Source organism: Suncus etruscus, chromosome 10 (assembly GCF_024139225.1).
Source record: "Suncus etruscus isolate mSunEtr1 chromosome 10, mSunEtr1.pri.cur, whole genome shotgun sequence".
Taxonomy (NCBI): domain Eukaryota; kingdom Metazoa; phylum Chordata; class Mammalia; order Eulipotyphla; family Soricidae; genus Suncus; species Suncus etruscus.
This window is the reverse complement of record NC_064857.1, coordinates 7919981-7937559: the sequence shown is the minus strand read 5'-3', so window position 1 is coordinate 7937559 and position 17579 is coordinate 7919981. Positions and strand designations below refer to the sequence as shown.

Sequence of the window (17579 nt, the reverse complement as noted above, 5' to 3'; positions counted from 1 at the left end):
GGTTCTTCAGTGCTTACAAATACATCGAAACATCAAATAAATGCAAACATTTTTATAATAACCTGCATAAACCACCAATAGGAAATTATCTCAGCATGTAAGCACAAGCACTCCTTAATCAAAACTAAATCCAAAAACTGTTAGCAATTACTCAAATATCATCAAAACTTCTCTTACACAAATGAAACTATGGATACTTTGGTATATTATAAAAATTTCTCAGAGTAATATTCCAAAAAATCTACATCAGAATTATCTGTGAATACTGAAAATATCAATATACAGATGTATATGTACTCTTATCTATAACAACATAGGATAAATTTCTATAGACAGAATTACTTCGGTCAAAAATTATGTGTATCCACATATTGATTGCAAGTGTGTGTAAAATTCTGGAGCACTTGTGTTTTATTTACAAAATGCTGGGACCCCAAGGTCTATCCCTAATACCACTATCCAAGCACTGCTAGACACAACTCCTGAAGACCAAGCCAGGAGAAGTCCCCAGCATCATCAAGTGTGGCCCCCAAACAAACATGAATATTACCTTACTTCCTTGTTCATATAGTAGTTGAAGTCCCTTTTCAAATAGACATTGAACGTGAATTAAGAAATGAGTTTTTTAGATATTTGTGTATCCATTTGTGAATTCCTTCCTCATTCCTTTATTTCTTATATATATATATATATATATATATATATATATATATATATATATATATATATATATTTGGTTTTTGGGCCACACCCTGTGACGCTCAGGGGTTACTCCTGGCTATGCGCTCAGAAGTTGCTCCTGGCTTCTTGGGGGACCATATGGTCCGCCGGGGGATCGAACCGCGGTCCGTCCTAGGCTAGCGCAGGCAAGGCAGGCACCTTACCTCCAGCGCCACCGCCCGGCCCCTCTTTTTTTATATTTTTTATGTTTCTTATGGGGTCACACCCAGCAATGCTCTGGGCTCTTCCTGGCTCTGCAACCAGAAATCATTCCTGGCAGTTTGGGCGAAGAGATATATGGGATACCAAAGATCAAACCTAGTTGGCTGCATGGAAGACAATGCTGTAATATTATTTCATCCACACTTTTCCATATTAACTCTTGGTCCTGTTTGAAAAATATCTTCAGGGGTTTGCATTTTTTGTTTTCTTTACTCGTATTTCTTTACTCAACTATCTACTTGAATTCTACTTGTATTCAACTATTTGGATTCATCTTTATAACAATACTGAGTAAAATTTTCTATGCATTTTGAAGCAAAATATAAAATCCAAGTAAATTAAAAAATGTATTCATTCATGACACAGATCTTGAGTGCTTCCCCTCTAGATACACTTCAAAAATGTTGGAAATAAAGCAATCTGCAAGATCATAAAGGTTCCTGGCAGCAGGGAGTAATATTCCAAAAGAAATAGGATCATGATGCATATAATTTAATATGAAATTTTAAATTAAAGGAAAAAGAATTTAATAAATAGTTAATGCTACAATAACTTAAACTTTAGAAATGTACTTCTACATCATGCCTAATTCAGTGTATTATAAGTGAATTTAAAATATTTTGTTTTATTTTTTGAAAACACACTTATATCTGTGCCTAGAAGTTACTACTACTGGCTCTGTGCTCTTTTGTTTTGCTTTGTTTGGACCACACCCAGCAATGCTCAAAGGTTACTCCTGGCTCTGCACTCAAATTGCTCTTGGCTTGGAGGACCATATGGGACACTGAGGATCAAACCGGGGTGTCCTGGGTCAGCAGCATGCAAGGCAAATGCCCTGCCACTGTGCCACAGCTCTTACCCTAGCTCTGTGCTCTTTGATCACTTCTGGCAGAACATGGAGGACCATATATGTTGTTCAGGATAGAACTTGGGTCAGCCAAATCCTATGCAAATGCCTTATCCATCTGTCTAGAACTGAAGTGTGTTTTTAAGATAAAACTCTGAAAATAATTTAAAATATTGCAGAATAGTGAAACTCATAAATTCTTAAGGATAAAAGCTACGTAGAGGGCTGGAGAGAGAGCATGGAGGTAAGACATTTGCCTTGCATGCAGAAGGTCAGTGGTTTGAATCCCAGCATGGTCCCCTGAACCTGCCAGGAGCGATTTCTGAGCATAGAGCCAGGAGTAACCCCTGAGCACTGCCAGGTGTGACCCAAAAACCAAAAAAAAAAAGCTTGGTAAAATAAAGTATCAAGGTAAATTTAACAATAATGTAACTATGTACCTGGAATATTACTGTGAATGATATGTAAGCCACTATGATTAAAATAAAAATTATATTTTAAAAAATTGAATAGAACAAAGAAGTTTGAACAATAATCTTTATTACTTTATTTCAAAGGTACATATAATCCTGAGCAACTGCATTATACATTTATCATTTACTCTTTTGAAGTCACATATATTTTCCCAAAGTCTCTGATGAGTACATGTTATACAAATGAGGAACATAATCATATCAAATATTATTCTTATCCCTGAAATAACAATTCATTCAGATCATCTGACCTAATTCTAATACACTAACGGCTTTTGAACATTTCTTTCAACTAAGCAATTTCTTTTTCAAAACTGCAAAGATGGGCAGTGCAAGAGCTGATTCCTTTAATCTGAGTGAATGCTTAGAAAACTATTGATATTATTGTTGACCTGTTTTCTTGATCAGGTAATTAGTTCATTATCTGACCAACTATATTTGAGAAGAATGGTGAGAGTATCTATCTCTAATCTCAACATTTTAGCTAGTGTAAAATATCTGACTTTGCATTTAAGTAGTCCATAATTATATCAATAAGAAAAATTTATCTTGATCTAATGTTAGAGAACAACCTAATGTAAAAGCTTTTAGCTATTAAAAGCATGTTATGTGAAATAAAAAAAAAGAAAAAGAAAAAGAAATGGGGCTGGAGTGATGGTGCAGCGGTAGGGCATTTGCCTTGCACACGGCTGACCCAAGATGAACATCGGTTCAATCCTTGGCACCCTTTATGGTTCCCCAAACCATGAGCGATTTCTGAGCACAGAGCCAGGAGTAACCCCTTTGCATCACAGGGTGTGGCCCCCAAAAATCCAAAAATAAAAACCATGTTATGTGAAATAGTTCCTCCAAGCCCTCTAAAGGAATACACATAGCTGACTAACATTAAATTCATAAATCTAGATCAGAACTTTTATAAGACAAATTTAAAAAAGACACAAATTAAAGACAAAAGTCCAATGATCTTTGAGAAAAAAAGACATTTATCCGACAGTATATCCAACAATAGACAATACATTCAATCCTGTATTTTAAATTACTACCAAAATATTATATTTTTCTACAAACAACATAAAACAGGCATATAGTGTTTAGAAATGTTTTTTATCTAACAAGAATGTCAAGTCTTTGAAGTACACTCCTTTATTCCTGAATAAGGTCACTATGATGATCTTAGGTTAAAATTATATAGTAAGCAGTTCAAGCAATTGTCTATTGCTTAGATTTTAAAGCAAGCAATTTGGATCATGTTTAATGAAAATGTAAGTATAAATGTGAAGCTATTTTAGAAACAAACACTTCTCGGAGTTACTCGCAAGCAAATAAGTCATGGACTAACTGATTTAAAATTAATTAAAGGGCAATGATATATGTAATGTTTGGTAAAAACCTAAAATATCATTAAGATATACAAAAGAATATGAAGATACTGGTTTTATAGTTTAGAGCTTGAAAATCTAGCAGCAAAACAAACTACTTCCAGATAGTGAAGTGCTGTGAGCATTTGCCTTAAGCTTCCCCCAAATCTTGAAATTTTATACATAAGCTAGAATGGAATTCATTAGCATGAATGATTTAAAGATGCCCAGAGAAGCTGATCAAGAACTGCTTGATACTACGTCCCACATCATTGACTCATAAACAAACTTAGGCAAAACTGTGTTCTGGATAACTCACTCTTATTACTCCCCAATAACAAGCTCGAATAAGGCAGATCAAACCTAAGAGATAAGCAATTGCCCAAGAAACATAGGTTGCATGAAATCGTCTTGAAAAATCTTGGGTGCCAACCTAAAATAAAAACAAAGGTAAGAAAATTTGAACATATATCGGCTTAGTCAATTCATATTGGCTTACATGTAATTTTTTTAATAAAAGGTATTTCTGAGGCCACAAAGTTCATATGAAATAATGAATTGGTATATCTCCTGACTATTCTGAGAAAATTACTTTGTCAGACAGTGCTACTAGTCACACCACAATTTTATGACATAAATAATATCATCCTCTAAGTCAGTGGTGTGCAACCAACAACTATCTACAATCTTGTGCTGAAACTCAGGTGTAAAAAAATAGAAGAATGCTGATCTATCTAAAGAAGGTAAAAATCTCTGTAATATCTTTGTATTGACTGAGCTGGGGATATTATATAGCATGTAAGATGCTTGCCTTGGTCCAATCCCCAGCACCACTTAGTCTTTGAGAAGTGCCAGGAATGATCCCTGCACAAATAGCTATTGAGCAAGACTTAAGTGCCACAGGTGTGTCTCAAAAAGAAAAAGAAAACTATAATTAGCCTCAGTTTTTTTTCTAACAGAACAAGGTCATTAGTGGTAATGCAAAGCCAAGTAAAACTAAGATGCAATGCATGGAGAGTAAATGAACACAAAAGACATGAGTCCCTCTCTCCTAATCAATGTGACATTATCTTTTAACTTCAGCCTTCTCTAAAATTAAGCCATCCTATGTTTAAAATAATCTTTAGACTTACATAAAGAGAATGTTTTTCAGACCTCCATGAATGAGCATTGCTTTGACTCCCACCATGGCAAAATTGATACTGCACTAAATAAAAAACAATGAACTTTTGTTAAATGGATGGTAAATTTCCCAATGACTGGGACCTTCAGAGGGATCCCAAGACACCATTTTACTTGTATGTGAAGATCCACTGGAAGAATAAAAAGGTCCATGGGAGTGTGAGGACATGGTCCCAATAATATAGAATGTGCTCAGGATATGGAAGGCCTTGAACTCAATCTCATCACATTGTCTGTCCCTCCCCTGCATCACTGGGTGTAAGTTGAGTGGCCCCAGAACCACTAAGTTGTCCTAGGCCTCATCGTTTATATTACTATTAAAGAAGTTGGGTGAAAAATATCCCAACAGGAAGTAGAATAATACTCACAGTTAATCCAACACCAATGAAAATACAAATCATTCCAATGGTGACATATGCACAGCAGCGTCTTCGGGGAAGTGCACTACCCACAGAGGAACTGAAAATTCATGGAAGAAATAAAAATGAGCATTTCCTGTTAATCTCTCTGGGAGTATTTACATCTGGCCTCTGTGACAAATACTTTCCTTTATTTCTCATCATTTGAAATGAGAATATGCACACAAATGTCATGTAAATTTATTGGAGATTCAAAGATAAATTGACTCATGAATATGGCCTTGTTCTAGTCTTGGCAAAATATGGATCTCTTAACTCTAAACAGTATGGCTCAAAAATTAGAAATAGATAAAATTTACATGTGAAAAAGTGGTGAATTTGTATCATGATAATGACCTTAAAGTTGAAGTACTAGTCTTTAACAAGATTCAAATAATACCATGGTTAGTATTCCAAGTGAAAAATGTTATTTTCAGGGAGAGACACTATACATGGGTACATGTCATGCATATGACCAGCCCTCGTTAGATCCTCAGAACTATATGATCCTCATATCTCTGTGAAGTGCGGCCCAGGGGTCCCCAGCATGCATCCTCAGGTCCTCCCTTGAATTAAGCCACACCTATTCTGTTGGCTGAGAATAACTGAGAGGGCTTTGGGGATCCCCTGAGTGTCACTTGAAAGACACCCCGAAAAGATACATTTCCAAAAATAATCTTTCATGGAGATAAAAAATAATAATGCTACCCTAACATGCTATTTGTTTTTTTAAATATGTGTAGATTAATATAGAAAATATGGAAAATAAGAATGAAGATTATAAAGTAAAAAGAAACCTATGAAAGATTGATAAAATCGAGGCTGGAGTGGTGGTGCAAGCAGTAAGGCATTTGCCTTGCCCACGCTAGCCTAGGACTATGTTTGATCCCCCGGCATCCCATATGGTCCCCTAAGCCAGGAGCGATTTCTGAGTGCATAGCCAGGAGTAAACCCTGAGTGTCATGAGGTGTGGCACAAAAACAAATAAAGAAAAATCGCTAAAATTATAATGTCTTATGCCTTTCTCATCAAAATTCCAAATTCAACAACTTTTCATTCTTGTCACAGCAATTTTACTTGTCAAATTGACATCACATGTGGTGCTCCAAGTTTGCCAGGAGCGATTTCTGAGCATAGAGCTAGGAGTAACTCCTGAGCATTGCCAGGTATGGCCCATAAGCAATTCAATTAATGAATAATTTTTTTACAAAAAGCAAACAACAAGCTAGACACAGAGGGGACCACTTATACTAGCAGCCGGTGGGTAAGGGAAGGGGATATGGGATGCAAGCTGGGAACGGGGGTGGAGGGAGGACAACTTGTGTGATGGGAATCCCCTGATTCAATGTTAATATGTACCTAAAATATTACTGTGAAAGATATGTAATCCAGTTTGGTCAAAATAAAAATTATTATAATAAAAAAATGGAAAAAAAAAAGGAGTAAGCCCTGTGCACCATCAGGTGTGCTCCAGATACAAAAACAAAAACATAGTTTGCTTTTTTTTCTTGCATATAAGAATTCAAAAACTGGTCGAGAACTCTCTTCCATGATTACTGCTATGGCCAGTGCTAAAAAACAAGTCTCTTGCTGCAAATGAGGTTTTCCAGTCAATTAATAGATAAGAAAGAAAATCAAGACAAGTAATTATTTCCTTAAGGGAAGTATCAGGAATATCAGGAAGTTATACTCAGAGTTTTTGTTTTGAATCATTGACATTAACACAGCCATTAAGGGAGTCCAGAAAGTGAGATTTCTAGCTGAGTGAAGAGATTCAGTGTTCTACTAAAATCAAGGGGAGAAGAACAATGTCTACTATTTTGATAACATTAACATTAACATTTTAATATGTTTGCCTGCTGTATCTTTTTTTTTTGAAAAAAATTTATTTTGTTTTGTTTTGTTTTGTTTTTGAAGGCCACATCCAATTGTGTTCAGGGGTTATTTCTGGCTCTGCACTCAGAAATCACTCCTAGCAGGCTTGGGATGCCGGGATCGAACCCGCATCTGTCCTGTGTCAGCTGCTACAAGGCAAACGCCCTACCTCTGTGCTACCATTCCGGCCCTTTCTGGTGTATCATTCCCTTTTGATTGGTGTTTCTCCTATCTCTCTTCTCTCTCTCTCTCTCTCTCTCTCTCTCTCTCTCTCTCTCTCTCTCTCTCTCTCTCTCTCCTCTCTCTCCTCTCTCTCTCTCCCACTCTCTCTTCTCTCTCCCTTTTTCTCTCCTCCCCTCCCCTCCTTTCCCCACATCTCCTCTCCTCTCCTCCTCTCCCACCCACCTGGGGGGGGAGAGAGAGAGAGAGAGAGAGAGAGAGAGAGAGAGAGAGAGAGAGAGAGAGAAAGAGAGAGAGAGATTCTTTATTTCTAGGAAGCCCAAGTTTGATACCCAGTACCACCTCATGGTACTCTGGGAATTACAGAGAGTGATCGAGCACTGAGTTGAGAGCAGCTCCAAATCACTGCCAGGAGTGACCCACCCCCAAGTAAAGGTACAGAATAAATTGATCTTTATAAGACTCTTTTATTTATTTGGTGAATTGAAATTTACTTAGAAATATGTCAGGGGAGAGAAAGAGAAGTCCTATATATTCAAGAGAGAACATGGGCTTAAAAAGGAAACCGTATGAGGATCTTCTTATAACCATAACAATCTCTAGCTCACAAGTCACTCTCTGTTCATTTCAAAATATTTTTCATTGAAATAGTATTACCTCTGTTCATTCTTCACCTAAGCTCTGAAATGAGAATGCCTAGTGTCTTGCATTAGAAAATGCTCTCAGCACAGCCTACTTGCCATTTCCTCTTTCTTATACTCGAGTATTTTCCTAATGCTACACATTACAGCACTAATACATAAAGGGGTATCTAAAGCCAAAAGCTTCTAATACCCAAAAATGTGGATACTGAATCCTCAAGAGAGATTGTGTAATACTTCTCAAACTACTCTTCAAACTATTAATCTTTCCCTTAAAATACTCCCTTATTAAACATCAATATTAAGAACACCTTGGATCTAAGTGATAGCTCAGTGGATAAGGCATTTATTTGCCTTGCATGTGGCTGACCTGAGTTCGATTCCTAGCATCCGATATGGTCCCCCAAGCCTGCCAGGAGTAATTTCTGAACAGAGAGGCAAGAGTAACTTCTGAGCACTGCCAGATGTGGTCGTAAAACAAACAAACAAACAAGCAAACAATCAAAAAGAATAACTGGAAATGAAGGTGTCAGAAATTATATTTACAGTGGCTTTGTTTTTTAGTAAGATAACTAGTGAAGGTTTTGCTAGGTGGGAGTTAACGATAGGTAAAAAAAAGAATAGCTAGGAAAATAAGTCTGGGGCCGGCATGATAGTGCAGCAGTATGGTGTTTGCCTAGGACAGACATGGGTTCAATCCCAGCATCCGATATGATCCCCTAAGCCATTTCTGAGCATATAGCCAGGAGTAACCACTGAGCATCACTGGGTATGACCCAAAAAAAAAACAAAAACAAAAAAAAAGAATAAAGAATATAAGTAAAATAAGTAAGTCATCTTACTGATAGTAGTAAGCTGTTCAAATATAAAAAATATAAATATTTTGCTCAAGAAATAAGCAACAGAGTAACCTTTATTACATAGAAGGGTCCTTTTGGTTGGTAGCAAAAACAAGTCATGCTTCAGTTGCCTGTAATGCTAAGCAGACATTTTTCAGAAATAAGGAAAAAGAGAGGGGCTTGTTAGGTCATGCCAGATATAAAAGAATAAAATTAAAGAATCAAAAAAGCGGGGGCCGGGCGGTGGCGCTAAAGGTAAGGTGCCTCCCTTACCTGCGCTAGCCTAGGACGGACCGCGGTTCGATCCCCCGGCATCCCATATGGTCCCCCAAGCCAGGAGCGACTTCTGAGCGCATAGCCAGGAGTAACCCCTGAGCGTCACCGGGTGTGGCCCAAAAACCAAAAAAAAAAAAAAAAAAGAATCAAAAAAGCATTTTGTATATTTGAGGAAAGTAAATTTTTTGAGGATGGGATCCAGGGGTTTGTGTCTAGAGATAAAAGAAAACATAACCAATCTCTCTCTAGAAAATATATGCAGACACCTAAAGCAGAATGATTAGAACTAGATACTTGTGAAGAAGTTTGAAATTGAAATCTTAGATTTTAGTCAATGGAGCTGAAATAATCTATGTGATGCATTATTGACAGAAAATAGAAAATATTCTTCAGAAAATATTACAGACAAACCTAAGTTAACAATGAAAATGACATGTCATTGGCTTGTATATACAACATGCATAATTGTAGGCTTCAGACACTACTTCAGAAACTACCACAATATTTTCAACAAGACGATGTGAAGTATTTGCATTTGGAGATTGTAATAAGGTTAAAAGATAAACGAAAAATTAGAAAATTATTGCAGAAATTTCTGATGAAAGGACCTGACTAAACTAAATTAATCCAACTAAACTAAGAATAATTAGAGCATAAGAGAAGAAACTGAAATACCAAGACAGAACTGACAGGTCTTATTATCATTTGAAATGGGTACCTGAAGAAATGTGAATATTCATTAACATATTCTTCAATAAATAAAATGAGGGAAGAAAATGGATTGATTGTGTTTGAGATATATATGGACACTTAGGTTGAAGTAACTATAGAAGCCGGAGAAATGGCATGGAGGTAAGGCATTGCCTTGCATGCAGAAGGTCGGTGATTCAAATCCCGGCATCCCATATGTTCTCCCGACCCTGCCAGGAGCGATTTCTAAGTGTAGAACCAGGAGTAATCCCTGAGCTGTGACCCAAAAACCCAAAAAAAAAAAAAAAAAAAAAAAAAAAAAGGACTATATGTCATCAATTTATACCTTGAGCATCAAAGAGATCTGAGTAATCAATGATAAATAAAAGACACAAGTACATTGGAGAAAATCCAGATGAGATCAAATGAATTTGAATCAGATGAATTTGTTCCAATGAGATCAAATTCCAACTCTTGAGAATAGCAATATTTGACCATTTGGAAGTGGAAGGGTAGCCAAAAAAAGATATCATAAAGGAAATTTTGCAAGTTGGAGAGAAACAGAAGAAAGTGGTATTGAAAACAAATGAATAAATTTTGAGGAAAAACATATAGGAGGGCCAACAGTACAAATCCCTACAGGAAAAAAAAAAGTGTGTGCTGAACAAGTTTATGAGAAGCTATAACATAGACATGAATTTGTCAAAGTAAATTCAGTGACTTAATGCAGGATAAGAATGCTTTATCTTCTACAATGAAATGGAGAGATAAGTCTTGAAACCACGTCTTTGGCATTTTGGGCTTTTGGGCTATATGCAGTGGTGCTCAGGGTTTATTTCTGGCTCAGAAATACCCTATGATAATGCTCAGGGGACCATATTCATTGCCTGAGATTCAAACTAGGGTCATGGTTGATGTAGTCTCATGCAAGGTGGGTACTTACCTACCATGCTATCTATCTGAACTGAAATAAGTCTTGCAAGAAAGAAATTTGCATCTCTCTCAAAATAGAAGTGAGCATAGATATAATCTTTGCTTTTAAACAGAATGTGTGAAGACAAAGAACTAGAGATAGTAATGATTAAGGTGCTTGCTTTGCATATAGCCAAAATGGGTTCAAAACCTGTCACCTTATATGATCCCCAAGTACTTCCAGGAGTGTTCCCTGTGCACAGAACCAGAAGTAAGCCCTGAGTACCACCAAAGGACGCCGAAAAACAATTAAAAAATAATACATGCTTTAGGTTGCTTTGTGTACTGCTAAAAAATGTTATAATGTACTACAATCTGGGGACTTGTGGACAAAGTAATTGTACATGGGTTCTGCCTTATTTTTCTTAATGTTCTTTGTAAGTTCAATATTTAGGCACCAGCAAGGGGATTTCTTCTGAGAACTCTGTTTATGGGTGATTGTCCTTTCACTGTAACTTTACTTTGTCTTCTTTGCATCATTGTTCTCATAATTAAAAAATAAAAAAACAAAACAAAACAAAACAAAAAAATGCATGCATACAAAAGAGTCCATAGGTAGCCTCATTGGTCTCAGAGAAATGGGAGGTAACAGAAAGCAGAGGATAGGAGAGAAAGACATTTTAGAAGATCAGTAAATATCAAAAGACAACTGTTTTTTGAGAAATTAGATCAGGGGTATTTAAATCAAGGACACTGAAGAAAAACCAAAAATACCAAGTAAGAGATTAGTGGAAAAGTAAAGATATTAATCTATAAAGAGTTAATACATTCACAAAAGGTAAGAACAAACAATGGCCCCATAGAAAAATGGGAAAAAAGATAGACATTTCCCTGAAGACATCTGAAAGGCTGTAGATATATAAAAAATTGTTCTTTGAAGCTTATCAGGGAAATGAATATCAAGAACAATGAGGTATCATTTCACATTAGTAAGAATAGCATCTATCAAAAAGCCTGATGACAACCAGTGACAGTGGGGATGGTGATAAAAGGAAGCTTCATTCACTGCTGGTGGGACTTTGTGTGGTTCAGCCTCTATGAAAAGCAGAATAAAACGGGGATTCCTTCAACAGTAAGAATAGAGAATGATTCAGCAATTTTACTTTTTGGCATGTATCCCCCCCAAAAAAAAATCCAGAAGAACATTGTTTTGAAAAGATATCTGCACAGTGACATTCACTGCAGTGCTTAGTACAATAGCTAGAATATGGAAATAACTCAAATGCCCAAGGACAGATGAATGGATAAAGGAGTTACAGTATGCATACATAATGGAATCCATGCAGCCTTAATATAAGATGAGATTTTATTGTTAGCTGCAACTTTAATGAAATTAGAAGTTAATTTATTTGGCAAATAAGTCAGAGGGAGAGGAAAAATACTAGATAATGCCATTCATCTAAAGCATAAAGAGAAACAAAACAATAAAATAGGTATTGAAGAATGATAACAACCTTTGGCCATGAACTACAAAATTAAGATTACAAAACAGGGGGCAGGGACAAGGGAAATAAAGAGGCAGAGGCAAACTAGAAGTAATAGAAGTAAATTTTGGGAAGGTCCTGGGAACACTGGTGGTGGTAAGGTACAGTGACTATATATCAAAATCATAGACACTGACATTACTGCAAACTACAAATAACAATAAAAACAATTTTTTTAAATTTTACTTAAAAGTACCCCCAGAGGGACCAACCAAAGTGATAGCAAAGTGTGTAGAGAGTTTGCCTTGCACGTAGCAATCTGGTATAATCCCCAGCATCCCTTATGGTTCCCTGAGCATGACAGGAGTGACCCAAGTGCTGTGGGTGAGGCCCAAAAGAAAAAATAAATCCAGAGTAGAGAGACTGTACAATTTAGATTAAGGCTCTTGCCTTTCATGTAGACGACCAAGATTAGATCTCCAGCACCAATTATGATCCCCCAAGAACCTCAGAAAGTGACTCATTAACACAGAGGCAGAAATAATGTGAAGCACTGCTGCATGTAGTATGAAAATGACCAAAATATTAATATAGAACTTTGCCAGTTATTACCTTGACAAAATAAGGAGAAGTCATGATCATATTGATCCAAATTAAATCTTGATAAGCAAGTATGTGGAGCTGAACTTAAAAAAATAAAGGCAAAAAAAAAAACTAACTCCACCAGCTAACTACAACAAAGGAGATTCTCTCTCTTTCTCTCTCTCTCTCTCTCTCTCTCTATATATATATATATATACATATATATACACATATATTTATATATATTTATAACCTATTTAAAATAGGGGCCAGAGCAGTGGCACAGTGGTAGGGCATTTGCTTTGCATGTTGCTGACCCAGGATGGACCGCAATTCGATCCCCTGGCATCCCATATGGCCCCCAAGCCAGGAGAGATTTCAAGGAGTCAGGGAGTATACCGGGTACTAGTAATCCCTGAATGTCACCGAATGTGGCCCCAAAACCAAAATAAATAAATAAATATAAACAAATGCTCTGTTTACATTTCATAAATTTCCTCTAAGCCTTGCATTGTCTATCTTACTGATTGCATTCATAGCCTCTTAGATGTAAGGTCACTTACATCACTTTCTCATCTAATTCCTTAACAGCACACCTAACAATTTGATTCCACTGTACCTTTGTGAGGGTGATTCCATCAACAAAGAACCATACTACCTTCTTGTTCACGTCCTTCCCTCTCACCTTTAATTACATAGCTTCATGCAGGCCTCCTTCCTAGAAGGTCTTTCTGTAGTCTCTCCCCTTCCTGTTTGAATTAGAAGCTCTTCCTGTCGGAACATGGTGAAATCTTTTCCAAACAATTTAAAATCTGACTGTGGTTATCAATTATTTTCCCTATACCTATAATACTATTGTCCCTGAAAGCATGATTATAGTTTGCATTTTAAGCCCTTTAAACACTCTAGAACTCTGTTAGCTTAAAGGAAAACTATGAAAGAATATAGTATGAAACCAGAGTGAAAGTACAGTGTGGAGGAGGCGGCTTGTCTTGCACAAAGCCAACTCAGGTTCAATCCCCAGCACCCCATCGGTCCCTGATCCAATCAACAGTGACCCCTGAGTATAGAGCCAGGAGTAAGCCCTAAGCTGTGGCTTACACAAGAAAATAAATAAACAAGTGAATATCAAACTAAAAAGACAAAATTGAAAAGGGAAAATGATGCTAAAGTGGTAGATGGTCATTCTGTCCATAAGTAGAAAAACAGTGATAAAGATACTATATGAAGTAATATACAATGGATTACATTGACACTGCAATGAGTTGTAGGCCTAGAGCAACATTTGCAAGGAGATAGAGACCAAGCTACATTTCAGAGCATTACTTTGTAGGAGTTCATCAATTTTCCAATGAGGACCACATGGACACCTAGGGAGACCTACAACTATGTTGGAAGGTGGTAGCTTCTAATAAACCCAGAGGTGCTTTCAATTGGTTCACTTAAAGAAGGTTGATTTGCAGTGGAGTACCGTGGTATTTTTTCTAAAAAAGGAAACTGTAAGCCAATTTGGGAACCTCTGGAAAAAATATATATAAGTATATACATATATATACATATATATACATATATATACATATATATACATACATATATATATGTGTGTGTGTATATATATATATATATATATATATATATACTGATCTCTTGTCTGTCAGTAGCCATAACAGCACAACTGAATAGAAATTTACTTTTCAGCTACAAAAACACCAATGACTGCAGGGGTCAAAAACAGTGATATCATGGGCTAAATAGACAGCTCAGTAAGGCAACCCCCAAGCACTGAGCAGGAAAAACTACTGGGTATAGCCCCCAAACCTAAAAAGATAAGAAAAAAGAGAAATAAGTGTACTTTGGGGACTGGCGAGGTGGCGCTAGAGGTAAGGTGTCTGCCTTGCAAGCGCTAGCCAAGGAAGGACTGCGGTTCGATCCCCCGGCGTCCCATATTTGCCCCCCAAGCCAGGGATGATTTCTGAGCACTTAGCCAGGAGTAACCCTGAGCGTCAAACGGGTGTGACCAAAAAACCAAAAAAAAAAAAAAGTGTATTTTGGTCTTTGGAGCCTAATAGGAGAATCTTTCACTAATAAAGATTATGAGATAAATGTATCCAGTCAGTTTCATAGTCATTTTGTAATCTTGAAATCTCAACTACAGTCTTAGGATACTGTACATTGTGTTCAAATTTTTAATATAATGAATCTCAGAAGGATCAAAAGATAATTCTTCATTTTAAAAAGAAGAAAGCAAAGAGAAAAAAATTTACAAAGAGAAAAGAAATCCTTGTGTGTTCATCTCAGAGCTTCTTTGCTCAAGTCCGTAATGAATGCCCTAATTCTACCCAAAATGTGGTTTCAATTCTATAAGCATCTTTCTAATATTAATAATAATTTTCAGACACAAAAGAGAGAAGGGCTGGAAGTTGCAGCTCACCTTATGAAGCTCACCACAAACAGGGATGAGTTTAGTTAGAGAAATAACTACATTTTGAATTATCCTAATAATGAGAATGTATGAGGGAAATGGAGAGCCTGTTTAGAGTACAGGCGGGGGTCCGGTGTGGAGGAGGGAGATTTGGGACATTGGTGATGGGAATGTTGCACTGGTGATGGGTGGTGTTCCTTACATGACTGAAACCCAAACACAATCATGTATGTAATCAAGATGTTTAAATAAAATATATAAAAAAATAAAATAAAATAATTTTTAAAAAGACTGACATCTGTGCTGATTTATTCATGTGAATCCTCTGTTTTTTTTTTCCCTAAGTTACTGATACAAATTCACCACATTACTACATTGTCTTGGAATATTTTAACTAATCATGGGGTATCTAAATATTCAATACTTCTTTATTAGTAGTAAAATATCAGCACTGTTTTAAATAACCAAGCAAATTCCTTGAACAAAATGCGTAATTCTTCTAACAATTCCTAGTCTGTGAGATGTGGAAGATTCCTGGCACCCAAACAGTTTATGAGATTACAGCTATTTTTTTAAGTGTAGACAAAGCAACTATTTCTATAGTTACAGTCTGATAATCACAAGACAAGACAGTCATGCTTTTGGTTCTCTATAAAATTGTAGTGTCATTAATTAAAATATTTAAAATTTATTTTTTATAAAAATACAAAGAGAGCACACATGTGGATGAAGCATATATACCTATTTAGACATTTGGGGCTAAATTGCAGACCTTTCTCTGCTTTTCGGTGTACAAACTTCTGCTGGATTTCATAAAGTTAAGAGTTTAAATAATTATCTCAAGGAGATAGTTCAGTGGTCAGGAACTAAGGCATGCAGCAAGGACCCAAGTTCAAACCCAAGTTCACCGGTCATCCTCCCTCAGCACTGCCACATTGTGTTCAATGTAGCCCTAGAGATGACAGAGAGTCAGATTGTGAGTCTAGAATTCCCTAGTTCAGCATCGTGGAGTCCTAGCATTGAGCCACTGGGATTCACTGGGAGTGACCCCTAATCATTGTCGGCAGGAGGACTCCATTTCCCCATAAAGAATTAAAAGAAATAATTTTTAATCTGTTCCCCAGAAGCTATAAGTATTTTTATTCTCACAGGCCTATCACAGAAAATGTCACACAGACACACACACAGACACACACACACAGACACACACACACTTTTCAATTCTTTTCTCCTAGAAACCATTCTTACTTTGAGGTATTTACATATTCTTAATGTGAATTAATTAAACTAGGAATTCATTTTTAATTGTAAAAACTGAAATGTCAGAGCACTCCAGTCTGATTTCTAAATTTGGATCCAGGTTTGTTTGTTTGGTTTTGGTTTTGGTTTTGGGGTCAAACCCGGCGATGCTCAGGAGTTACTCCTAGATCTGTGTTCAGAAATCTCTCCTGGTAGGCTCGGGGGACCATATGGGATGCCGGGATTAGAATCACCTTTAGTCCTGGGTTGGCCGCTTGCAAGGCAAACGCCCTACCGCTGTGCTCTCTCTCCAGCCCCTTGGATCTAGTTTTAATTCACATTGATTTTGGAAATCTGAGCTTGAAAATGAATAAGGTCTTGTCAAAATGAAGTCTGCAGAGGAGTTACTAGAGCAGACCTATGTCCATCTTCATAGAAAAGTATGATTGCAAGGTCGGTTTTTGGAGGACTCCTGAAAGCTTAGGAGTCTGGTAAATTCCTACCACACCCCAATTGGCTTTCTATGCCTCATTTGTGCCACCACAGATGCTATGTACCTACGTTTCCTCTGGAAGTTTGGGATTCAGTAATGCATGAAACAGTAGTTGAGTGTGTCAGGAACCAATGGAACTTGGGTATTAAGTCTACAATGTCCTGCTCTTTTTCACATTTCACATAGGCAATCAGAGTCAGAGCAGGAGAAACAAGTCTTCCCTAGGACACAGCTACTCTAGGTTTTCTCCAACACAGACCATGTGATGATTAGGAATTGGCTACTTTTACTGCATTATATCAAGATATCCAGTACAAGAAGCATCATTCCCATGAGTCCTTGCAGAAAAATCACAGAATCGTGTAGTTATTTGTTGACTTCCCAACAAGGTGGTCCTAAAATATTTTCCACTAAAATATCTTCATTTTTTTCTCAGTTGTATAATATCCTTTACAAATGCTATTTAGGAAGAAAGATAAATTGAATTGCTAATATAAATAATTTTAGAGTAATTGTATAATTATACAAACTTTGTCATAAGATGATTTTATTTCCTAGGAAATGCCAAAAATGACCTGATTTTACACTCCCAATTTTACTGCTCTCTGTTATTACAGCCCAATGAATAAAAGCAGATTTTGCATTACCTTAGGATACCAGAAAATCTTTACCAGATTACTAACACTTTTTAATAATTTCACTATCTTTGGAACTTATTTTTTTAGAAAATTATAATTCCAAATGAG

General features: G+C 36.6%; 1 protein-coding gene across 1 annotated transcript in view; it reads right to left on the bottom strand.

Moving 5' to 3' along the window:
• Positions 1-3693: 3693 nt before the first annotated feature.
• The window catches only part of PIP4P2 (phosphatidylinositol-4,5-bisphosphate 4-phosphatase 2), a 523645-nt gene continuing 509759 nt past the window's right edge, over positions 3694-17579 (bottom strand). Inside the window, exons 7-8 of the mRNA XM_049782130.1 lie at positions 5171-5261; positions 3694-4053 (exon numbers count right to left, since the gene is read on the bottom strand). Coding sequence (XP_049638087.1) covers positions 3910-4053; positions 5171-5261 — 235 coding nt within the window. The 3' untranslated portion in view covers positions 3694-3909. The remainder of the gene's footprint in view (positions 4054-5170; positions 5262-17579) is intronic.